Below are 26131 nucleotides of genomic sequence, written 5' to 3'. Positions count from 1 at the left end.
GCACCATCAGCAGGCCAATACAGAGACTTGGATTCCTGCTTGGAATTCTGCTCTGTTAATGCACACCCCTGAAATTCTGTAAGTCAGGCACTAAGCTTACAGCATTCTTTAAAAACCTGATGTGGCAAATTTTTCTTTCCTCCATCTGCACAAAGACTGTTTCTGAAGCTAAAGCTCCCATTCTCCATAACATGCCATGAAAGCCATGTCACAACTCACTGTGTTGCCTTTTCAATACCTTCAGCTGGAAGACGTCCTTCAACCAGTCTTTATTAAACATCTTGAGTCTTCCTTTTGAACAAGTAAAGAACTCCTTTACACTTTTATTAAGTAGTTGTTCATTTGCACAGAAATGAGGGAGCCAGACCCACTTACAGGGTCATATGCACTGTAGAACATTGGATAGATGAGCCAGTCCTGTGTGATTTCATTCCTTGTTGAACAAATTTCTTTAATATATTTACTGGCATGATTTTTTAAAGTCACCTTTGCAAGTTGTGGTAGAATTATCAATCATTGTTTAACTGTGTGCTAAGTTCCTGTAGCCTTTGTGTGTAAATATGCCAACTGAAGGCTTGTTTACCAGAGAAAATACTGGTGCTCTGGCTAGGAGACAGTTTTAATCAAATATGGTTGGAGTAAGCAGGTGTTTTTCATGTGGAATGTATTGGAAATGAGTATGTATCACAGAAATGGCTCTTGGACTATATATTGCTCTTGATAAATAGCAGAACCCAAAATTATATCAGCCATTGCAGTTTATCAGAGGGAAAATAGTAAAAGCTTTGTGCACACTGTCAGAATTGAACACACTAAAAAAGGTGGGTACTCATTTTTATTCTTCACAAATTCTAAGAATGCACATTTTATACTGGCATTTTTAGAAACTATTAGTCACTCCCTGTGTTTTTTGTGGACCCATACTTTCCTTTGTTCTTGTCTTTCTTTTCTCTCTTTTTTCCCCTCTCTTTTTGCTTCAACGATACATCATACTCTGGACTTGCCAAACAGAGATGTGTGTTGTACTGAAGAGTCACTGGGAAGTGAGGGAGACACAAGGTGAAGGAGATTGCACTTTTCTAAGGCAGAAGGAAATCCCAGTAGTATGAGTGTTTTTAAGGCAAAAATACCAACTCACCAGCTCGAAACAGAAGGATTCTGCTTTCTGTGATTTTTTTGCAACTTCCTGTTACACTGTTAAAATATTTGACCCAGTTCTGATCCCATTCTGTTGGAAGTATTGTTTGCTAGCAGAATTGAAGCTCAATAGAGAGGTGAAGTTACTGGAAATACCAGAATATTATTTGTGCTAAACATGCCAATTCCCATAAAATTTGGCAGCAGGTTTCTCCCTCCTCCCAAAGTTCTTCTCTCAGTTTTAATGAAACACAAAATGCCTGTCAACAGAGCAGTTGTTATAATGCACTTAGGTAGCAACTTAATATCTTAGTAGCCTTGAAGAGCTTTTTATATGTAGACATTAATGGATGGCTGGATAAAGAAATTCTTCTACTGAAAGAATTAATTTTGCTTAATCCTTTTGAAATTAAGAGATGATACGGAGAGATGAGTAATGAAGTGCACTCTCTAATTGTGAGGTACCTAATAGAAAACCACAGGGGTTACCTCTCTCTCACCATCTGTAATTACACTAATTACTGATATGGTGCCAGGAACACTAAGGCAGGCTGCATGTGACAACACACGATGGAGTGTGTCCTAGCAAGCCATCGTTCTCCATCAGTGGCCAGGAGGAGGCTGACCATGTCAGCAGGATAATGAGTGCCTTTCTTGTGCCAGGGAAGAGAACAGTCACCTCTATTGCTCACAGGTTGTTTCACAGTGAAAACACAAAACTTGACTTCAGTCCTTCCTGAGGGGAGGTGATTTAAGGCCAGAGGCCGAGGAGCTGATCTATACCTTAAGCAAATGAGCCCTATTGAGGCCACTGAATCTGTTTTAATGAGCAGAAGTTACTTCTGTGAGTAACAGTTTGCAAGACTGACTTCATCATTGACAAAAGTGTAATGAAAGAAGATGGTGGATGAGGAGAAGGGAAAATTAATAAATTATATTTAAGTATGTATAAAATTGCTGGACAAATGGTCCTGACTATTAAGGTAAATGGTGCTTGTAAATTCCATTTAATCTTCTGAGATTTTCTTTTACCATAACTCTTACAGTATCTCAGAGAAAATAATGTAAGGATGACTTGCACATTTCAGAAAAAGAATGAATATAAGGTTTCAAGATTTATTGATGGGATGTTTTAAAACAAAAGATATTCTTTTTTCCTTTGGAATTACTCTACCGTTTATTTTCATTTCCTCAGTTTTTTGTTCACTGTATTATGAATTTCTCTGGGGAAATCTATTGTTAGATGTTTTCACACACATAGGCCCCCTTCTTCCCCCTTGATAAATGATAAAATTGTGCTCCAGTGTGTGCAACACATTCTTGAAATACATCTGAATTCCATTATACAGTTTGTCATTTGCATGATACCTTTTGAGTTACCACTCTTGGAGAAGCCTTATATACTACAGAGAAATGCACTAGGAAAATGAAAAACAAGTTGGGTATGAAGTCCATGGGGTAAACCAGCAGAGATTGTGTTGAACTGATGGCCTTATTTCCATGCAAGTTCAGGGGCAGAAAAGGTGCATCTCAGTGCTAGTCACTATTTGCATGGACCGTGTTCCCTCTGCAGGAATATTGCTGCAAGCAGGAGTGACAAGGCCTTCCTAACTCAGGCTGCAGTGTACTACCTTTTTCACCCCAAAGTCATTTATTAGATTCCTGCCTGTTCTGGATTAAGTCTTAATAAGTTTCACAAGTTTGACACTTGCTCTAACAGTCTAAGCTCTCTCTGTAATATCAGATGGAATAACTAGTTGTACCACAGAAATCTTAGAAATGTATTCCCAGATATTCCCCAATATTTTACCAGAGACAAACCTGACAAGAAAAGAATGGCATGTGCATATGTCTGGTTAACACCACTTCCTGTCCTCCTTCCTGTGCAGAATCAACACCTGTGTTTTCTGTGATGTGACTCAGATGGGATATGCATTTTGTACAGATTTGGTTTGACATGAGGGAGTTAATTTTCTGGGCAGTTTAGGATTAGGGAATTGTCCAGTATTCCCTTGGCTGTCTGCTTGCAACACCCTCTTCCCTTTCCTCCATCCTTTTCATTCCTACAAGGCTTTTTTCACATTGAAGTGAGCCCCAGTGCAGTGGTGAACTGATCCCAGAGCAAATTAGACATGCAGAACCTTATCCTATCCATGCTGCCTTTTAAACACCTTCTCCTTAAGGAAGCTGTATCGCCAAACATGTTGCTATAAACACAGCAGATTCCCATCCCAGCCCTCCACAACTAGAGCAGGAAGAAATGCAGCTTTCCCAGAAGCCTACCAGCAATCAGGAATCAGGACCTTATTCATTTGTTAAAAGCATTTAAATACATTATACATTAAACAAGAAAAAAAAAAGGATGCAGTGAAAATCCTCCTTTAATACATTCAGAATCTTCTGTAAAAGTAACTGAAATGGAGTAATACTGTGAGTAATACTGTGGCAGTGCTTTTTCAGGGAGTGAATTATCTCATGTCTCCAAATCCTCACCTGCTTGTTGAGAGGATCCCAAATCAGCAGGTCTGGTGTGCACAAAACATCCACTGAACTCAAAAGTCAGGATGGGCTACAAGTCCCATTTCAGTGTTCATGTTCTTACTATTTCTAGTGTGACTTTTACAGAACCCATCCTAATAAAGCCCTTATTCAGCCATTTGTCTAGCTAAATTTGTAATGTAGGAACAATCTGCTTTGGGAGCAAATTCATCCCTGAAGGAAGTGGGTATTGTAGTCAGTCAATGAGATTGCCCCTACTTACACCACAGATAAATGTGTTGCTTTGTCCCAACACTTCTGCTTTGCAATAATTTCACATTCCAAATTACAAACCTCTGAAAATTGTAGATTATAATAAATGTGCTGACACAACTTCAACTGTAATAGTAAATGGCATTGCTCTAATAATGAAATAAAAAATCCTACTTAATCCTATTCTTTCCCTAAAGTGGTGTTTTGCATTAGCTATGGATGAAAAGACAAACAAGTACATGTATATTCAATAATAATGTCAGCTGGGTCAGAGAAGAATAGGAAATAAAATGAATTCATAACACCCCTGGAGGTAGCTTTCTGATACAGGCAGTTTTCTCTTTGATTTGCCCTCATTGGCAGCATTCATTGTAATTTTACCATAGCCTCCAAATTGGCCTTTATTAATAGCTGTCCTGATCTTAATAACAAACACACTCCTAATCTCCAGTCTGGGTGCTTCTGAGGTGAACAATTACATAGAGCAGAATAGATCATATGGGTATCTAGAGGCACCTCTCACTCAAGAGTGCCTAATTTCACCTTCAGACCATCCAGACAGTGTTTTGGAGAGCTGTAGATACAGAGCTCTTCTGTGTCTAGGCTTTGAAGCTAAAATACCTTTCTAGATATGATCGTGAAATAGTCACCTTGAATTAAGGTTGCTGGCAATCTTATAAAGTCCTTATTGAGCTTTGAGTGCAATCAGATGGTACTTGCTTATAAATGAGAGTTAATGGAAACATTAAACAGTACAAGCTACTGTGACCCATGTCTTCAGAATATTAAGCACATTTTAAAATTGTGGAACACCAGCTATTCCTTTGTGTTCTGTAAAATATTACTTTTTCTAACCAATATTCTCTGGGAGCAGGTTATTTGAATTGTTCAGCATTCTACATTTGCATGTACTGTGCATTTCTAATTTATTTCCTCACTTATCTGGCCACCATATATTTCTGGTTGATACTATACTCAGCTTCTTTTTAATTATTCCATCTGCCAGAAGAGTGTGATGCATTTTAGAAGCTGGTTGGTTTTGTTGTTTAAGCTTTGAGTTTTGGAACTGGATGGGATGACATATTCTTCATTTAGCAGAATGGGCTAAGAAGAATTACATACCCCAAGTGATAAGCTTGGAACTGCTAAAGAAATGCCAAAATCCAATTTTTTCCTCTCTCTAGTTGTCTAAACATCTATTAGTCTCTTGAAGGGAAGTCATAAATCCTGCAAATTTAGTTTCTCTGAAACCAACTCTAACAGTTGTCCTTCCTACTAATCATGTTTTATATCAATTTTATATTTTTCAATATTCAATAAACATGTCTTGTGCTTACTGTACTTGTTAGAAAGTATCTGCAGTATAGGCTGTATGAGGACAGTTATTAATCAGCCATTTCAGATGGCTGTAGGGTTAGTTTAGTAAGTGTATCCATTTATCTTTTTTATGTTTTCTTCTTTGTTCTTTCCATTTATCCAATATGGAATTTCTTTTGTCCTTTTTGGTTTATTTCTACCAGGGTATGTCAAAATGGAATTTAACATTTAAAAAATGAAAAAAAAAAAACAAAACACAACAAACAAACAAAAAAAAAACCAAAACCCAAACCACCCAATAGCTGAAAGAAAGAAAACATACCACCCTTTGGGTTTCATTCATGAGAAGATCTTTGCATTATATCCACTTAAATCTGCATTAAAAAATAACAATAGAATGCATTATCTAGCAGTGATTCTTTAAAGCAGTGGATAATTTACACATTAAAGTGAAATGTAGGTTTAAAAGCAGGAATGTAGGATTGAATTAGAGTGAAGAGTCAGAATGATATAGTCCTGTATGAAAATGGTCTCGGTTTCCTGGGGGTATTGTCCTTCTGGTGTAATGAGACTTGCAGATAACAATCAGGGACTGTGGATAGATCAAGGCACAGCGATACATTGAGAATGGCACAGCAAGTAATGGCTCTGGGGAAACAAATGAATGTGTCTGCTAGATAAACAGCATTAAAAGTTTCTGTTCATCGCCAAAGTCCAGGCCTCTAAAGATTAATAATCCCTGAAAAATTGAGTGTTGGGTTTGAATGGCAAGGTTTTGGTAGCAGGGGGGCTGCAGGGGTGGAAGCTGGAAGCTTCCCCCATTTCCAGCAGAGCCAATGCCAACCTCCAGGATGGACCATGGACCTGCCACCGCCCAGGCTGAGCCCAGCACTGACAGTGGCAGTGCCTCAGGCATAACAGATTATAGAAAGGGAAAAAACTGCTGTGCAACAGCAGCTGCGAGAGGAGTAGGAGTCTGTGAGAGGAGCAGCCCTGCAGACAGGCAGCTCAGTGCAGAAGGAGAGGCAGGAAGTGCTCCAGGTGCTGGAGCAGAGGTTCCCCTGCAGCCCCTGGTGCTGCCATGGAGAGGCAGCTGTGCCCTGCAGCACAGGGGGGTCCTGGCAGCAGGGATGTGCCCAAAGGAGGCTGTGACCCCATGGGAAGGCTGTGCTGGTGTCCTGGTAGAGAGAGAAGCCCATGCTAGAGCAGGTTTGCTGCCAGAACTTGTGACCCCATGGGGGACCCACACCGGAGCAGCCTGTGCCTGGAGGATGTAGCCACAGAGGGAATGCACTCTGGAACAGTTCCTGAAGAGCTGCAGGCTGTAGGAAGGCCAAGTTGAAGAAGTTCATGAGGGGTCCTGCAGGAGGGACCCATGCTGGAAGAAGAGGGGAAGCATGGGAGGAGTCCTCCTGAGGAGGAAGAACCTGCAGAGACAATGTGCAGTGAACTGACCATAACCCCCATTCCCCTGCACCACTGTGAGGGGGGAGGCAGAGAAAATTGTCAGTGAAGTCCAGCCCAGGAAGAAGGGAAGGATAGGGGAAGGTGTTTTATCATTTGGTTTTATTTCTCATTGTCCTACTCTGATTTCATTGGCAATACTTTGAATTGATTTCCCCAAATCGAGTCTGCTTTGCCCATGACAGTAATTGCTGAGTGATCTCTCCCTGTCCTTTTCTCAACCCACAAGCCTGCTGTTACATTTTCTCTCCTGTCCAGATGAAAAGAGGAGAGATAGAGCAGCTTTGGTGGGCACATGGCATCCAGACAAGGTCAACCCCTCACAAATACTAACTTTTAGAAGATTTTTTTTCTTTTAATCCATGCTGCAGTTGTACTTTTATGGGTTCACATATTGCAGGGAGGCACTGGCCATTTATCAGGATGCTAATGACTGGTAGTTATGTGTCCAGGTACTTTGTAACCACTGGGTTGCCCGACAACAGAGGTCACTGGAAGACAGATGACTCACAAACCAGTTTAAAGATCTCCTTCACTTTTTCTTTTTAAGGGCACCATCAGGGCTTCAAATATTCTAAAATTTCCACGCTGGGATTATTGTCCCCTCTTTAAAATTCCGTGTGTCAGGAGGCTTCCATGATTTACTGGTAGTCTTCAAACAAAAAAGCCCCTTCCTAACAGAACATCCATTGATTGCTAGAGTTATTTAAAGGCTAACAATAAAAAATCATAGACTTCAGGCCCCATCAAGGCAAAAAGGAAACAATAATTGCAATTTGCAAGCCTCCTGCCGTGGGTAAAGCAGCTGGGGCTGGCAGAAAGGAAGATCTGAGATTTTAATGGCTGCTGCAGCAGGTCAGGGGAGATGTGCCAATTCATTCCTACGTCATCCCCTGATAAGACAATTTGTCAAGGTGAAAAGATGGGTGTGAGGTAGAAGTGTGCCCAGATGACTATCACCTCAGATAAAAGGATGAATATATGGGAAGCTATACAGGAGCTTATTTGGTGACTGCTCGTCTCTCTAGACGGGTAGAGAGATCCCCAAATGAGAGACCTTTTCTGTCTGTCTAGCACCAAATAACATGGTTTCTTACCCCATGTGTTTTCCTGTACCCAAGTCTTGGATTGAAAGAAGTCATCTGAGTGTTAATACAGTAATTTGCAATTCAACTCTTTTGCCAAAGGAAGGGAAGGAAGCATAGGGACAGCCACATCTTGAAGCTTCCTTCCCCTTTAACCAAGGGCAGTGAGATTTCCCTGTATTAAAATATAAATAAATAATCAAAAATGGGGGTATGAACTGGCAGGTTCCCAGCTTGGAAAATGTTTGGTCTGCCTTTGGACACTAACAACTGTGAGGTCCCATCAAACCTCAAACAAGCACCTCCTCCTCTTGCTATTATCCACTCTGCATTCTCAGTTTGATAAGGTACTGGAAAGGAAATTGGTGGTGCCCCAAACTGGGAATGAAACATGGACAACTTTTTCTTGGAGCTGAATTTCTCTTCTGATTTAGAAACACTTGCAGGTGTATATGGACTAATCCCTGTGAGACAATGTGGAAATAAAAGAGGACATGAAAGAGCAGCTGACTGCCAAACTTTATGATGGATGAGTCTGAAAGTCATTTGTTCTACCCTAGAATCACAAAGAATCACTAATACATACATATGTGGACTTTACTTACCTCAGGTCTGATTTTGCTGTTGTTGAACTGAGTTTTCCCTTTGACTTTGCTGAGGTGTAGATTTGGCCCACTGTACATAAAGTTAATTCATTAAATGTAAATCTGTATTGTTTCTCTTTTTTTTTCAGAATGCTTGAGGATGATCTAAAACTCAGCAGTGATGAAGATGATAATGAACAGGTAAATACATCTAATATACATGCATAGACCATTTAAACTAACAAAGTTATTTCATTGGTTGGATCTGTTTGTGTGTTGACATACTATATTTGCATGAAAAGCATTTTGGTGTGCTGCAGAATCCATTAGCTTAAACCTTGTTTGCCTCCTCATTAGAGGAAACAATCTCAAACAGGAATGTATTTCAGTTTTGCTGGTTAACTTTGTGAAGTGGATTAAACTAAGCTAAAATATGACTTATTAACCTTTGAATTAGAGACACAGAGCATCACCCAGGAGCAGCCAATGTGTTCTGAGTCTCTGTCCTCCACTGTACCAAGCTAACTGTGGAGCAGCCTCCCCTTGCTTTGCACCCATTTTCTGTATTGATGAGCTTTTTGGAAGTGCGTGTAAGAGGACCACATAAGAGCACCAACACAACTGCAGAGTTTGTTTGCACTTTGCAATCCATTTATACAAGCCCACACAAGAAAATTTGATCTGTAAGTTTTTGTTCCAGTCAGAGAGTAAAGGGTTGGGAGTCCACAGTAATCCAGTGACTCCCATTTGTGAAAGGGAAAGCCCTCAGCATGTGGCTCTAAATCAATACTGAAAGTTTCTCCACGTACTTGGGATATTAATGAATAATCATTTTCAGAAAACTGGCTCATGTCATTCTCTATCCTTCCCACTTTATAAATATTTATGTATAATCCTGGGAAAGAAAGCTGGTGAAATTCATATTTCAACATTCTTATCAGAAAAAAAATGAAACTTTGTGTTAAATTCCTCCTTCATTTTATTTTATATGTGCAATAGACTCAAATGTTTAAATGTCTGCAATAGAGAGGAAGGTAATGCTATAATTCAACCTAAGATCATCTGTTCAGTCTGGGAAATGTTAATTATAGGCCAATCATTCTTTCTTATTTATTTTTAAACCACCTAAATGTTCTCCTTCAGCCTACCTCATCCATCCTTAGGGTCATGCCAGGAAAGATTTACCTTCTGGTGAAAGTTGACCCCTTAGTCATACAAGTCAGTATTTTTTAGCACTGGCAAGACTTGCAATGTCTTCTCAAGCCAAAGGGTCAAAATCCTTGTGCAATGCAGTGTTGTGCAAACATGGTGACTGATGACACCATCAGCTTTGCAAATTTGCCCAAATGATCCTGTAAAATGACATTGTGATCCTGAGATGCCTAAAATACAGAAATGGAAATATATTCTCAGGTAGCAGTTACTGTTGTTTTCCCACAATAACAGTTTTCTAGTGACTTAAGTAGAATTTACAGAGTTTATACTGCTAGGCTGAAATCCCTTATCACTGGTGAATGGAGAAGCAGAGACCTGGCCCAGTGTTTGCTGACATCAAATGAAAAGCCCTGACTGACTTGAGCAGATGTCATCTCTGATGTTAGCCCCGAGCAGGAGAGAGCCCAGTGCACAGAGGGGTCCTGACAGCTCTGGAGCCCTCGCTGCTGTCAGTGTGGGACGTGCCTCTCACCAAGCAGCATCCTGAGGGTGAGCAGTGTCCCTGCTGCCAGGCCAGGCCTGCAGCCTGGGCCCTTCTGTGGTGGGGACGTGGAGCTGCAGGAAGCCTCAGACTGCTCCAAAGCTCCTCGTGTCTTCCCAGAATGCATTCACAGCATGGGCTGCAGCCAAAGAGAGCACCACAGGGACCATTCATGGAGTTTCTCAACATTTTGTACTACTTAGAATTTTTTTTGATTTTTTTTCTCATATAATCATTTCATTTAGAAAGTATCTTCTAAGATCAAGTCAAACTCTTAAATAGGCACTACCAAGCCCACCACTGACAGCCCAATCTGATGTCACCTATTAACTGACCTGTATCCTTAGGGATTCCAAACAAAGCAACTGGACACAACTGCACAGTAAGAACATTTCTTAAACGCCCTGCACTTCAAAGGAACCTTCAGCTCTCCTGTGTACCCCACATATGTATGGTTGCATCTCTTCTATTTGTTTTACAAATAGAGTATAGACAAAATTATACAGCTCACTCGGGAGTTATACATTCCTCATTCAGGAATTTGGGTTTCCTGAATTAATGACTGTGTCTACCTTTATATTTTTGTCAGGCTAAGGCCTTGCAATGCTGAGCAGCAGGACCCTGGTGCATCTCTCATTCATTACACTTTAGTAGCCTCTGCCACATCTCTTTAAGGAGGGGATTGGAAATTGGAAGAAAGGTTGATCTGGCCCACTGGTCAGACACATAAACAACAAAAAAGTAACTTCAAGGGCTTTTTCAACATAAATATTTTGCAGTCAAGTGACCGCTGTTATTCAGGTGTACACATGTGCTCAGTCTGGCAGGGAGAGAAAAGATTAAAACTCTGGCTTAAAACCATTCTAGAAGTTTATGCAGCATTTCTATAAGGAAATGGAATCATTGTCTTTACAGTCTTTATGATTTTTTTCTGCTATAAGCCTGCAGCCAGTGTGAAGCATGAGCTCTGGCATTTACTCGCTTTTATTCAAAAAACCCCAACACAGTATGTAAAAATCAAGTTTGTTTCCTTTATTTCTGCTCTAATTTTAAGGAAATCAAAATTCTTTGGAACAGTGGTCAGCAGGGAGCCCTAGGGTTTCTCCTCTGAGAATTGCTATGGACTCTTCAATTCTTACAGGACAGTAGTGACACTGATCCATAACTGTAGTTGGAAAGCAACTTCTAGTGAAAGTCTGTAGAATGTGGGGAGAGTTTGATCTATCAGCCCATGTTCTGAGACTAGCAGTAGTCCATTTGTCAAGGTGGAAGATTGTTAGAAACATGGCTGCAAGAAACAAAGCTCTTCTGTTTGCTCCCTCACTCCTGTGAACGAGCACCCTTATTTATTGTATTTACTCATGGGGCTGTGGGCCTTTACTGTTTCAGGTGTTACAGATCTCCTTCCTTTTCTCCCCTCTGCTGAGGAGGAGCACAGCCACACAATAGCTCCAGTCAGTCATGTAACTGAGAAGTTGAGCTTCATTTCTGGATAGGATAGGAACTAGCAGGTTGAAGTCAATGAGAGGTATTTATTCTACAGATAGCGTCAGCAAGGCTGTTACTGATTGTGCTCCCCAGTTTTGGCATTCCCTTTTCAAATAGAACTTTGAATAACTGGAAATTGCTCCTAAAAGTTATAAACATGATTTGGAAAACCCTCCTTAATGTAAGTGTTATGTTTATTTTGGTTAAGGCACACATGATGATGGCCTAGCAACATATCACCAAGAAAATGCTGAAGGAGACTATACGCTTTAATTTCACCCCAGAGGGCTTAAGAGGCTTCAGCAACTGAGAGCTGACTGCAAATTCAACCTCCTTGTGTCAAAGTGCTGCAAATTGCATGGAAACTTTGTGGATTCTTTTCCTTTTAGCCTTCTGGCAGCTGTGGGCTTGATGCAGAAGTGGTTGAGTGAATTTCTTTGGGCTGCAACCTGCAGGAAGCCCAGTGAGATGTTCATTGTGGGTGCCTTCAGATTTCAAATGTAGAGTTAAAGTACCCTAGAGATATGGAGAAGTTTGAGAAAGGAGTTTGTTTTGTGAGGATGAGTGTTTGGGCTATTTTTGAGATTTCTAGGGCTAAAGCAATGCCTAGGGCTGTCACAACTAGGGCAGTTATTTTAATGGAGAGAGGTATGGTTGTCGGAGGGGTTTTTGTGGGGATGATAAATGAGGTGATGAGGAATCCTGCTAGGATGCTTCCTAGTGCAAGGCGAGTGCATTGCCATTTTTTGGACCATGTAGGTCATTGCAGTAGAGCGTGGGGCAAGTTACAAGGACTGCACCCCAAACTCCTGTCAGCACCTTCTGGTGCAGCAGTGAGGGGCTGCATTTACCCACACATGGAAACACAAACCTGCACCTACACCTGGAAACACACCCACAGTGCAGACACTGTGGAGCTGGCCATGTGACACATGCTTTGTCCCATAGACAAAATGCTGATTCTCACGTCTCATTGTGGGTGATTTGGGATTAAAGACACACAGAAAACGATGGGTTAGATCTGGAATCAATTTTCATTTACAGCTGAGAAGCAGTTATTGATGCTGCGCTCACAGTTCAATAAAAGATCTAAAGATATAGACCTTGTGTTTCTCTTTCAATATAAGCAGCATAATCAGTGTCAAATGTTTTTACAAAGAAAATTGTATTGACAGTTTTATTAAAATTGCTGTCTTTAAAGTTTTAAGTTATCCACAATTTGACCTACTTGAATGGTTTTTTAATACATACGCTGACCAACCCAATAGATTTTTATGTCACATATTTATAATATCAGGTACACATCTGTTAAATGTACTGTTTGAGAGGTACTGTAACATGTAAGCATCGCTTGGATTGTGAACTCTCTTGGTGTTGTCAATTGGCACAGGCATCAGTATTGCATTCAGTATGGCCCAGGATGTTCAGACTGGCTGCAAGAGGTACAATCAAGGCAAATGACAGACATGCTATTAGTAAACCAGGAGATGACAAGGCATTTCAGAGATGCTAATGTTAACACTCTTCTCTGAGGAAGGACACAGCTTTTTAGATGGCTTTATTACTCTGTTAAAAAAGTACATCAGAAATTAGGAAGAGTAGTGAAGATTTTTAATTAGTAGCTCAGTTCAGCTGAAAGAGCTTAGATAAAACACAGGTTAGTATTTTTGTTCTCTAAAACACCTCTGTATAATTCAAATAAGCTTTGAGCTCAAAGGCATCCAAATGAATTGTGCCTGGATACAGTATTTTAAGTAGCTGTGGTGCACCCAATTTTCTTTAACCAGCTCCTCTTTGTTCTTCTGCCTAAGGAATAGTCCTGTTAACCTTTTAAATGTGTACTTAATTTAAAGCACATTGCTAGTGTTATGTGTGTTTTTGGACCAAAGAAACTTTGATACTAGTTACAGACCTGCTCCATTTTCAGTATTTCATGTATATAGTGGTTTTGGCAGAACAAATCAATAAGATATTTTTCTTTTCTACTTGATTTTTTTTTCTTCTCCCCTTAGTGATTGCCACTTTTCTGAAAACCTTAGAAACACAAGACATGCATGTAGTCCATGGCCCTACTCTATTGTTTGGATTTTACATAAAAATAATTATTTTTCACTAGGTTAGTATTAGATAATTAAATTCAAAATGTTTTCCTTTTTAGCTGAGCCTTAAAAGATAATCAGCCATAGGCTGCGCTTTATATTCTTATAATACATGCTGAGCTTTCAAGGCCTTTATTCAAGTTCAATTTTTTAGAATTTATGAAGTTCTGAGGCATAATATGCCTTCATTGTATCATGTAAACGTTTTTTAAAGTGCAACAGTGATCACTTTCCTTGTAACAATAGATATCCTTACCTGTTGTATTTTGTCCCATTTTTTAGCTGGGTCCTGAACAAGCTGTTTACCTCCCCAAGGTTTCTCTACATTTCCATTTACTTTGTTATCAGCAGAAAGGCTGAAGAACAGCTCTTCAGTAATGACATCAATACTGCACACACAGTGAGAGAGGTCATCTTGTCAAAGCTATAGAAAAATCAGATGGATTAGGAAGAAACTAGGTGCAAAATAACTTTGATAGAGTCTTTTAATGTAAACAGTTTATCTGTCATTGGGTTCCATTGAAATCCCAGAGTGGTGCAGCATCAGTTGTAGCCACAGCAGTGTACGTTTGATAAAGAACACACATTCCAGTGTCTAAGATTTGCAGTCATGCTTTATAATTGTAGGGAAATGTTTTCATTAAGCCATTAATGAAAACAGAAGCTATTAGGATAATACAGTCATTCTCCAACCTTGTCAGTCTCTAACCATGAAAAATCCTTTCATGGATATATGTCCCTTCTTGCTACCTCAGTCCATTTTAATTGTTATTCAAATTATTTTATTGTGCACAACACTGGGTGAAACAACAATATATCAGCTGGGTGAGTTAATACTCCAGCTTGTATTAGGCAAATCTTTGGTGCTAAGAGATTTGATGACTGAGGTATCTAAGGTTATAATTCACATGGTAATGATGTAGGTTCATATCATTTGTTTATTATCAGCAGAAGCTTTCAGTAGCCACCCTGAGATCTGGGCTGAGCTGTCTGCAAAAAGCATGGCAGGCCACTAAAACACTAAGTGTTATCAAAAGCTTTTAACTTGTTCAGATTCACAGAATCACATGTAATTTTTTTTCACACACGTTGTTATTGTGGAGGTCATCCATCAGTGAGGAAGGGGATTAATACAGCCAGGAAGAATGGTTGCTGTAGAGTGCACAGGAGTAGAGATCAACAAGAAGGACTTTTCCCCTGGAGCTTGCAGCTGTGCTCTTGCCTGGGCTCTGGGGCAGCACCTGCCCAGACCAGCGCAGGAGCTGGAGGAACCCCATCCTTCCCACTTCACCTTTTCCAAGCATTTCCATGGCTTGACACTGGCAGCTCAGTGTCAAAAACCTTCCACCACAGTAAAGAAAAAAATAGAGGAAGGGAAATGCTGGCAGGCAGACAGCCCTAATGAAGTGGGAATGACATAACTTAGCTGAAAAGTTTCACATGTACATCTTCAAGAAGCCTTCTCCTCTCTTCCCCACAAGTAAGCAGGCACCCCACAATCCCCTAGCACTCTAACAGGGGCTGCTCTTGGGTTCACTTCTGCCACCACCCTGAGGCTACCAAGCTCTGTCAGCCCCACTGTCTGACACAGTTCCTGTGAGAGAGAAGATTTAGAGCCCCTGATGCCTCTGTCACTACTTAAAAAGAGGTCATTCCTCAGTACAGCCATAAGAGACTAATGCTGGAGATGTGCCAGCCTTTTGGGCTTGGGACAGAAGAGGGAGATGAGGCTTTCAGTCCACAGGATGGGCCATGTACTGTGTGTGTGCATGGTTGCACACAATTTTTTTAAAGTCTTTATTATAAGCATGAGGAAAATATATTTCACCAGAGCCTCTTGCTGTGTATGCTGCTTATGCAAAAGCCCTGTAGTGTTTTGGCAACAAAGCAAAGGCAGTAGCAGGTGAGAGAATTGATCAACCCCAGCATTGTTGTTGCTAAGAGAAAAGCCAGCCTTGGCCATACTGTCCTGTAAAATAAATCTGAAGTGTGTGATACCTGCAGGCCATCTCAGTGCTCAACACTCACTAATCTGACCACATAGGACACATTTATCTCCCTTTTCTCCTCAGAAGGAGAGTGGGATTTTTATCATTAATGTCTCGTGAAGCATTTTGGTGAAGAAAGTGTCTGGTTTTCTTACACTGGCCATCTGCAGCACTGCTCTTCTGTAAAAGCCTAAGCAACTGTCTATGAACTTCAAAATCTGAATTCCTGGGAGTTTTTTACTGTGATAGAGGATAGTGCTAGTGCTGGGTTTGAGACAGGGAGCAAAAGGCTGAAGGAGGGACTCATAGGTGACCAGAAAAACCATAAAGTAGGTGCTGGAAAGGGCGTGCTAAATCCAGTAATTAGCCTCTGTCAGCCAGAAGAAGGAGAGATGTGAAAGTTGATCTCTCCTGGAGGTATTCCAGAAAGAGAACAGTAAGGAAAGCTAAACACCTTAATTTTTCTTAGGATGAATTCATCTGCCGCTGCAAGGTTTGCTGGGGTTGTAGGTGCTCTATTCTGTGCTGGCAGGATGAATCTTTCCAGAAGAGATCTCCCTGCACACAGGGACAGGTCAGGACCACAGTGTGACAGTGCAATTGATTTGACTGTCACAATGGAGTAAACCCAGCAAGGGTTTTTTATTATTTGTTAGCCTTCTGGAGGGTTGAACCAAGCACATATTTTAGAAAAATCATCAGTAAATAAGACAATGGCAAATACTGAGTTTGGTTACCAATAGATCTTTTCTATTTTCACAATAAGATTATCATCCACTAAGCCTTGGTCATTTGTGATCAATTTGTAACAAATTAATTTCCAGGAAATGATGTTTCAAACCACAATTTCAATGTGGGTCTTTTTTCTTAAAAATGGACCATTCAGTACAGTTTTCCAAATTTCTGTCACCAGGGATGTATAGTTGTTTTCCAAATAAAACAATTCTTAGGGAAAATCAGGTCTAGCTCTAGAAAGAGTTCCATTCCCTGCAATGGTTGGTACTCTAAGAACACTTACATCTGCTAGGTTTTGTGAGACATTGGTTAGCATTGTTAAATTAACTTGACAGTCACAGAATTCCAGGGTTGGAAGGGATCTCAGGAGATCAAGTCCAACTCCCAGACAAAGCAGAGTCACCTGGGGTGGGTTACAGTGATTCTTAGGACTGCAAAAGCAGAATCAGTGGAATTTGTAATGTCATGTTACAGTTTCTCCTTTGTTAGATTAAGGACTCAAAATTAGTACAAATAGTGGCTTCTCATCAAGAGCGTTTTTATGGGAAAGGAAGACACTGTTTCAAGCCTCTTTTGTCAAGGTATATCAGTACTGAAGTCCTACAATAAGCAAACATGTTCTGTGAGTTATCTTTGCAGAAGGCAGCTCACTGACAGATAGCTGAAACAGTTTCTATTGTAAAGTTCACCAAAGACGCTGAGTAAACTGAAACCTGTGTGGTGAGAGCAACAATGTTCACATATCCACAGTGGCTAATTTAAAACCAGCTCAGATGTGTCTACACAAGCAGCCAAGCACTCCTCAGAGTGCAGTGTGCACTCACAGTGTGTGTAGCTCTTTTCTCTGTTAAAAAAAAAGTATAGAATAGTTCTTCAAGAATTGGAAGTGGCCACATTTTGTTATTGCACACTTTCTTAGTTTGATTTACACCATTACACTGATGGAAAACAGGGGTTTGGAAAAAACTGTTGATAGAAGCCCAAATATTTCCGTGTTGTTGCTCAATTAAAAGCTGTTCGTGTTCATCAAGGGTGAAGGTGACTCTTAAACCACAGACAGACTGGTTTAGATTTGGTCATTTAAACTCTTTTTTTTTTTTGGTTTTGTTTTACCCAACCTCCACTGCAACAATTGAAATGAAATTTTCAGTATTTCAAGTACTGCTGAGCATCTCCCTGTGAAGCCATGAAGGTTACTGCATTGCTCAAAGCAATGATGGGAGCTCTCTGTGCCTCATGCACAGCGAGGGCTCAGTGAACCGTTCTGATTTGCTGATACCACATGCTTGGTGACTTGATATTACAAAAAATTGGTTTTTGGCTAATCCATTCCACATATTTGAATCCTGAGGGGAAAATACTCATTTTTTAAACTGTGACATGAGGAGGACAGTATCTTTTCCATTGTTTTTGGTCCTAGATACAGTAACATTGGCCTTTTTGTCCTCGAGGTGAGACTGACTGGGAACATCACACACAGAATCCAAATGCAAGGTTGCCAACTTCATGTCAAATGCAATTAGCAAGAAAGAAATACAATCTCCTCTGTTGACATTAGGGGACAGGTAGAGGAGAATGTAACCAATGAAGTAAAGAATAAAAAAAATGAGGAACGCAACACACATATTTATACATACACATACTGATCCTTCAGGCCTTGGGTTTTGGCTTTCTGATTCCCAGCACAATTCTGGATGGTTTTGTTTGCTGCACAGCACAGTCAATCAGTTGTGGTTCTCAGCTGGTTACTTAGGATCATAGAGAAGGCATTGTCTATAAATAAGAGCGTGGTGTAATTTCCAAAACAAATTATAACCTATGAGGAGATATAAACTGTATATATAAAACTTAACTAATGGGGAAAGTATCTTTATTATTACTGTACTGTTGAATCGAGTCTCTCAGGAGCCTCTTCTGTACCTACAGCACAGGAGAAGAGTGTGGTGGATTATAAACTTATTTGTACACTCACTTGGCTGTTCACCCAAGCAGGCAGAGCTGGTTGGAAACTGGGGAATAAATCTGAGTTAGAGTTGCAGCAGCTCGTGGAAAAAGGCGGAAAGTTTGAGCATGAAGGCCTGCCTTCTTCTGCCAGCACATTCAGTGGCATGAAGTGTCCTCAGTCTCACCCTAGGAGATACTCTGAGGCTCAGCAATTGCCTTCTTAGCTGGCTCACCAGTGCTTCTGAATCAAGAGGGTGAGGGGGCATTCTTGGAAAAAATCTTTTGTCTAATCTCACTTTCTCAAAATCAAATAATTTTCAATGAAAATTCTGGATTTTCAGTTATGCAATGGAAAGTGCATCTTTTCTTTGGATAGCAGACCTTTTGCCTGTAACACTTAACCAAAAATGTAATTTGCATTTTGCAGATGCTAACTATTTTACTTGGTTATTTTTGAGCCATCCTCTTGTCAGTTCATTCATCTCTTCTTTGTGATGTAGGAAAGTTGTACTGACTGGAATACTTTTTCTGGTTCATTCAATCCAAAAGCCAGTCAGGCAATAGATAGTGATGAGTAAAAGCATTGTTTTCACATTTTGCAGTCCTTGTTCATAATCTAGAAGTAGTTTGTGCTTATTCTCATTTTTAATCTTTTGTGTAATAATTAAATAGCTTCTAACAAAGTAAATTTATGGGTAAATCACACTACAGAACAAGTACAGCACAGTGCAGGTGCCTCTTCAGCTAATGGCAAAACAAGTAGCACCAAAATCAGGTGTAGAGGTAGGAGTCATTCACAGGTACAGGAATCAGGTAAAACATCCCTGGGCACAAACTCTCTGATGGATGAATCTCTGTGTCTCACTGCTTTTCACACATTGCTCATCGTCTTCCTTCTTATTCAACACTGGAGTCAGCTGTTGAAATAAGGTCTTAGGGAGCAGAAGCACAATTATTCAGAGGCCATAATTGTTAAAAAAAATCAGAAGAAAATTACAAATTAAAGTGGAATGATTGTCTGGTTCACTCTGACTTCCATTTTCTAATCATCCTAAATTATTTTAATGCATGTTTTCAAGCTCAAAATTAGCAAAGGTCCCATGATGTAATTCTCCTAACACCCATTAAATATTTCATTGTACCAGTCCAATTTCATTTCAATCTTTGGCAGCAGCATCTGTCACTCAGGGCACATATATGGGGGTTTAGGGACCTCCCACCTGTTCTGTTTCTAGATAGTACTTTTAATACATGAAGTTCAGGAGTCATTGTGAAGTTAACACCAATTTCTTACTTGTAAAGGCATAGGAATATAAGATAAAAAAATATAACTCTTAAAACATGTTTGTCTTTGAAATATCTTAAATTAATAATCAAAAGCTTGCATCAAGTCTAAAACAAATCAAACTCAGTGGTGAAGATGAGAAACAGGAATTATTAACTGAGTAGCGAGGCTGATGGAGGCTCAATGAGATCATTTTGTTCAAAGATTAAAGGCGATGAACACTGAAATAGTGGAGGAGGATGGCTATGAACACATCTGACTAGAGCTGCTAAATTCAGTAATGATCAAAAGTTAATTATCAAAGCAGAGAGAACTACTCAACACAGACAATTTGAGTCAATAGCTAAGCAGCAGAGAAAAGAAGTAATTTGGAAGAAGTATTTTCCTATAATGAAGTTATATGAAAGACGTACATTTCAAAGAAACCTGCCCAAAACAAGATTGCATTCTTGCTGATCAGAGAAAAATAATTAGCTCTAATTGACAGACCTGCTGCACACCAAATATTTTCAAACAATATGTTTCTGCATCAAAGCTTAATGTGTAGAGTTATTCAATGTCACTTTGATTTTGCCTTCCTTTATCTTCTGCCACTGGGCATGCTCATGATATCGCAACAAATACGCTTTGAAAAATGAATGAGCAGCACCTACAAGACAAATAAAAACAGAAGGACAGATCCTGCATTTCTTTCTCTGATGGAATCCCTGATGCATTGTGTGCTGTGTTTAACATGACCATGATCCCACTCAAAGTGAATCCTTTGTAACAGGAAATGACCACTTGTCTGATGATCCAGCATTAAACTGGGCTGGCATGTAGATTAACCCAAGAGCTTGTAATGGTTTTTCAGTTTTGTATTAGCAAGCATGTGTGTGAAGGACATTCCTCCAGCACGTGCCTCTTCTTAAGAGTTAGGAGGTGTGATTTTCTGGTAACAAAGGGGAAAAAAAGGTGGAAATTCTCCATGTAAAAGTCTAGGGAAAGATATATGCTAGAATGTTCAAAGTCCAAGAAAACAAAATGTATCTATAAATCTTTCTTCCTGAAACTGCTACCTTTCTTTAAGGGTAAATGGTTGTGATAGACATAGCTAAGTGGTCAAAAATCAAACATGCAGTTTAGACTCTGCTCTTTAATATTCTGTGACTTTGACATTGCCAGTTCTCACTCTCTGAAATATCTTCATCTTCTTTAATCTTTCATGTAAACAGTTTAGCTCACACCATCATGCATGTGCTCTCCAGAATATATTCTGCTGTACTTTGTATTAAATCAACTGCATTATCATTATTTACTTGTGATCCTAGACAATCTCCTCTCTGCTGTTTCCTCTTCTTTATCTGTATTTTGATACCTAGTTTTGTGTAGTGATTTTTTTTAATAATTCAGGGAAAAACCTTGATTTAGATGCAAGTTTCACATGCTTGAACTCAGAATTGTTAAGTTCCAGCTATTTGGTATATAGAAGAGTCAAGGAAAATACCACTCTATAGTCAAAAAATATTCTGACATTGTGGAAGAATGTTTTTGAGCTTTAAAAAATAATTTTCGTTTCCTGCAGGATGGGACTGAAACTTGGATTTTAGTGGGAAGTTTGGTAAACTAAAATGCCATTTTTGATGATGTTTGAGTTCTTTTTAAATTAAACATTTGTGTGTTGTTACATGTAGTTTATTACTTAGGAAGTTTCTTAATAGCATACTTCTGACTCTGCATTTGCAAAGAACTATTGGAAAGAGACACAATCACATTATCTCACTGTTGAGGCAGGGACCCCATTTCATCATAAGCTTGTTTGAGAAGGCGTAATTAGGCTTGGGTTTCTCTCAATTACTTGTGCAATCTGAAGTTGAGCATTTCCTGAGGTTTAAGTGTTTTATTTAGCACCCCTACTGTACAATTAATGTAATTGATTCCTATCATGCATTCGTTGATTTATTCTTTAGATGGAAAATATAATCCAAATGAAACAAACACAAGTTTTCTTTGCAAGCTGGGAGCCAGCCCAGAGGATTGCTGTTACACCATCCAAGCTCTCACAAGCTCTCATTCTTTCTCCCAAATTTTAAACTCATTATTAGGGATTTTCATGGATTTCAATGCAGATATTACCCTTGCTATGATGGGAGGCAAAAGTGCCAAAACAGCAGGTATTTTGAAAAACTAGCCCCATCGTAGAGCTCAAGGGAAAATTCATTCTGGCAAAATTTAGAACCCAGTTGTGCAGATCCCAGAGGTTTCAAAAGTTCATAATTTTTCATAAAGGATTTAATTTGTCAAGGGCTTATATGAGCATTTTTCTGAATCACTAATATTCACACTTCCATTTTATTTCCATCCCTAAGTATAGCAGAGGTTAAAGTTCCTCACCATAACCCTTCTCCTAAATGTCGGCAGGCTTTGTAAAAATACCTCTGGAGGTAATTAGGCACTAAAACTTTCCTTTCTGTAATGGGTTTATGGATCAGTTGTCTTAATTCTGCCTTTCACTACTCTCTGTGCTTGTAATCTCACCAACCATCTGACCACTTTCCCCATTTAAATCTATTACAACCTTGTTCTGCAAACACCAGGAGGAATTCTCCAAAATGATAGAACACCAGCTTTCTCTGCCAGTTTTATTTCCATCCCTCTTCCTTTAAAATATTATTTACCTATTCCCAACAAAACAAGAGTGGGATGCAAGATCGGTTCAGATTACATAATTATGCCAGAGAAGCATTAAAGGGAAGAGTCTCCCCTAACATCTCAAGCAGCTTAAGCAGTGTGACAGACTGGCGCGGCGCTGCCATCGCTGCCCCCAGCTGTGTTGCTTAGCAACATTTTAATTCAAGAAGAATCGAAGGAGATGAAATCCCCGTGGAGAGGGAAACAGAAATAAGAGGGCCGTTGACAGATGATCTGAGTTGTTTCTTCTAATATACTGTGAAGATCACTGGCTCTTTTCATGAATGATAAATGGACTGTACACAGATCAATGGGTTCAGCAATAAACTGGAACCAGGCTCCATGTCTGAGGTGGTGCAGGCCGAGGGGCCCAAAGATTTACTCATTTAGATGATTTGGAGTGTGTTTTCTCAAAGGTTTCACAAGAGGAAATTGATCTGAACATTTGGTCATCTCTTGCCCTTTTCTGTTGCTGGCAAATAAAAACAGTTTTGGAAATGGAATCCATTGTTCCCTCTGTTTCTTCCTGTTGTTGTTCTTGCTCCTGATAGGGACAGATAGCTTGTGACAAAGGGGCCAGACCTCAGAGTGGGAAATGAAGTATCAGCCCTGAATGAGCAGTTGCTAAAGACTGGTGGCCATTAAAAATAAACAAACCCCACTGATATCACAAACTGGGGCAGGAGCATTTCAGACCCAGCACTATCTCTCTGAATGGTCCCACAGCCTGGGATGTTGCTGGTGAAGAGCTCCCATGAGCTGATGTTTGCTTGCTTTGGTGTGGCTCTTACTTAATGATTTGTTTCCCCCACCCCTCTTGTGTTTACAGGCTGCCGAAAAGACAAAATTGAGAAACATTCCTGTAAAGTAAGTTATTTTTATATCCCTTTGAAAATGCAGGTTTAATGACACCGTTGTATACAATGACTAAAAAGACAGTAAGAGGGGTGATGAAGGAGATAACAGAATTCATGTCCCTAATCATAGTAGTAAAAAGGTCAGTATCATTGAGGAAAGCCTTAGATTTCTCTTGTGTCCCTAATGATTGCACTCCTCAAGTTTCATCCAGTTTCCATAAATTAATGTGTTGTCTATGAATAGCTGCCAAATAATCACAATCATGCTCAATACATAGTGCTTCTAGCCTTGGGGAGGTTTGTACATGCAAAAAAGATTATGATTTTTAATTGCAATCCTCGAGAAGGTCTGACGGGGGAAATAACTAGGAATGTGCCAAATAATTTCTGGGCACATGGGAATCTTTTGCACCTATGTATCAAGGCTTTGCTATCCTGTTGATTAAGAGCTCTTTCTCCCTCTGTGCATGTGCCTCTCTTACACCATTCACACATGCATGTTTCTGCTCTTTGCACAGGGCTTTGTGAAGGATGAGCAAGCTACCAGGGAGCAATTTCAAGGGCATTTTATGATAAGTTCTTAAATCTTAGGGCACTAGCAGCAACACGCAACCATATATCATTGAATTAAGGAAGTTGCTGTATAGATGTCCTGGCTCTTTGAGAAAAGGCATTTTCAGTTAAAGCTAACAGCATCAATTATTCTGTTTAAATAATGAATACTCCAGTCCTAATGGGCTCTTATGTACCAATAAAAACACATATTTAAACTTCAGTAGGTATTCATAGCAGTTTAACTACGTCCCAGTAACTGTATATTCCTGTTAAAGACAGAGTTCTTATTTTTTTTAGTGGTTTGCAGATAATGCTGACTTTTAGACTGGAGTGGGTTTGTGTTTGTAAGAACATGCACTGACAGGACTCCCCAGTCATTATGTTCTAGCACACGTAACAGAAGAGTACAGTTCTATTTATCATTTGGGTTCCATCATGTATAGTCATTTACACCTTATAAAGTGAACACAGAATGTGTATGAACACTCCTTGGAGTGATTAGGGGATATGTCAGATGAACATAAATCACTCTCTCCTTATGTTTCATTCAGTCTGATAAAAATTAGAAATAGGATCCAGCAAGGACCTGATAGCATGTGAAACTTGTAATAGGACAAGGGACCTTTCTTGCCTACAGGGCTAGTTCAAATTCAGTGCAAGCTGAATTAAAGTCATTGTTAGCTGGGGGTTGTTTAATAGAGAGTGAAATGAGCTGTGTTTTCATCTCACATTATACAGGATCCAGGAGTTGCAAGGTGATGAAATTCCTGGGGAACAGCTCCAAAATAATCATTTATCATTCATACACTTTTTTATCTATTTTGAGTCAAATTCTCAAGAATGACTCAACTGAATTGTATCTTCCCACTTATAACAGAGGCATTGAGCACTGCAATCATTAAACAGAATGTATGTGCCACTGATGCCAAATTAATCCACCAGAAAGATTTGGGAGTTAGGGAGAAAGGGTGATTTAGGTTAAGATATTTTTTATAGGACTTGAGTAAGTGTAATATTTTGAGATGGAAGAAGGCCAGATGGACAGTCTCACTCTTTCCACTTACATGTGTGTATTTCACCCTGTCATGTTTCCCCCAACTGGTTGTTTAACTTCTCCTTGACTATGTTCATGGTGGCAGCTTCAATTAGTACCCTAGGGGATCCATTATACACATTAATTACACTGTGCATAACAAAGCAGCTGAAAAATCTGCCTAGTTTTGTTCAGTGACATGTAACTATTTAAGGTACCTGTGTACAATTATGAGTGTATGCTAAAACTCTCCAGGTAAAAGAAAGAATAGTGTCTTTAAGATAGCAGTAGTAGCCATGGATTGCATTAATGTAAGTGTCAGAGCCACACTTAGTACAGCTCAGGCTTGGCCAGCTTTTAGTAGCTGCTTTTGTAGCTCTCAAATGTCAAGGAGAATTTCACTTGAATTTTAATGTTCTTCAGCTATGCAAAATAAAGTTAGTAGCTTCCATTGTCATAAGGGCTGAAAGCTGTACAGATTCCTTCTACCATATGTGACTTATCACATACATTTTTAAAAACACATTTTTATTATTAAGACATATGTGATAGTACACTTCTGCAAATGTGAATTGCTTTTGGCTAAAAGCCATGCACTAATAAGTAGAGTTGAATCTAACTGCATTTGACATCTGCTATAATATATATATTTTTTTACATATATAAATATATATATTAAATATTCGCAGTTGTCATTAGCATAAAAAATTGCCTTGTTTTTACCTTATGCTGACATAGTTCTTGTGTTCCAAAACGAAGCAAAAATCACTTCCTTTGAGAGACTGTATGTTATATAAAGTCCTTGGACAGAGCCAACAGTGCCACCATTTAATGTATTAGTTTAGGAGCACAATGAAGATTTCTATAGAAATGGTCTATTTACTTTTCATTGCTCAGTTCATTAACGTTGCTGGTGTAATATTTGGTAGGAATTTTACTGTTCTTTTATGTTCTCTGGAATCCCTACAGCATTAAATAAGGCGGAAATACAAGGAAAGGGGGAAAAACAAGGAAGTTTTCTTTTTGCAGTTCAGTAAGGCATCCAAGCAGCTGGTTTCTCAATGTCCAAGGGTATGTTGGTGCTCAGACTATCTTGTGGGAGCTTCCTGATGGCCCAAGTAGGTGCAGTGGCACTTGGCTGCTTCAGAAAGAAGGCTTGGCTTCAGTTCCGTGGTGCTTGTAGTACTGGAAGGCACAAGGCATCCTCAGAACTCATCTTTATGTATTGGTAGCATCATCTTACATAATATTACTATAAATAAGCACTCAGAAAATAGCTAAGAAATCTCTGTATCTGCAGAACTGATTTTTTTTTTCCAAAAGCATAAGACCCTTTTCTGTTGGTGTATGACACCAAGGTGGGCCCCATATCTGCTGAATCCATTACATTTAACTGATTTATGCTCTCCTGGCCTTGTTATGGAAGGAGCACTTGCTTTGCCC

The 26131-nt window shown here is 39.6% G+C and overlaps 1 protein-coding gene across 4 annotated transcripts in view; it reads left to right on the top strand.

The window, feature by feature from the left end:
• The window catches only part of AFF2 (AF4/FMR2 family member 2), a 330747-nt gene that overhangs the window by 227297 nt on the left and 77319 nt on the right, over positions 1-26131 (top strand). For all 4 annotated transcript variants that reach the window (XM_030967963.1, XM_030967964.1, XM_030967965.1 and 1 more), the window contains exons 8-9: positions 8488-8539; positions 23073-23110. In XM_030967963.1, coding sequence (XP_030823823.1) covers positions 8488-8539; positions 23073-23110 — 90 coding nt within the window. The remainder of the gene's footprint in view (positions 1-8487; positions 8540-23072; positions 23111-26131) is intronic.

Source organism: Camarhynchus parvulus, chromosome 4A (assembly GCF_901933205.1).
Source record: "Camarhynchus parvulus chromosome 4A, STF_HiC, whole genome shotgun sequence".
Taxonomy (NCBI): domain Eukaryota; kingdom Metazoa; phylum Chordata; class Aves; order Passeriformes; family Thraupidae; genus Camarhynchus; species Camarhynchus parvulus.
This window is presented reverse-complemented; position numbering and strand designations above follow the sequence as displayed.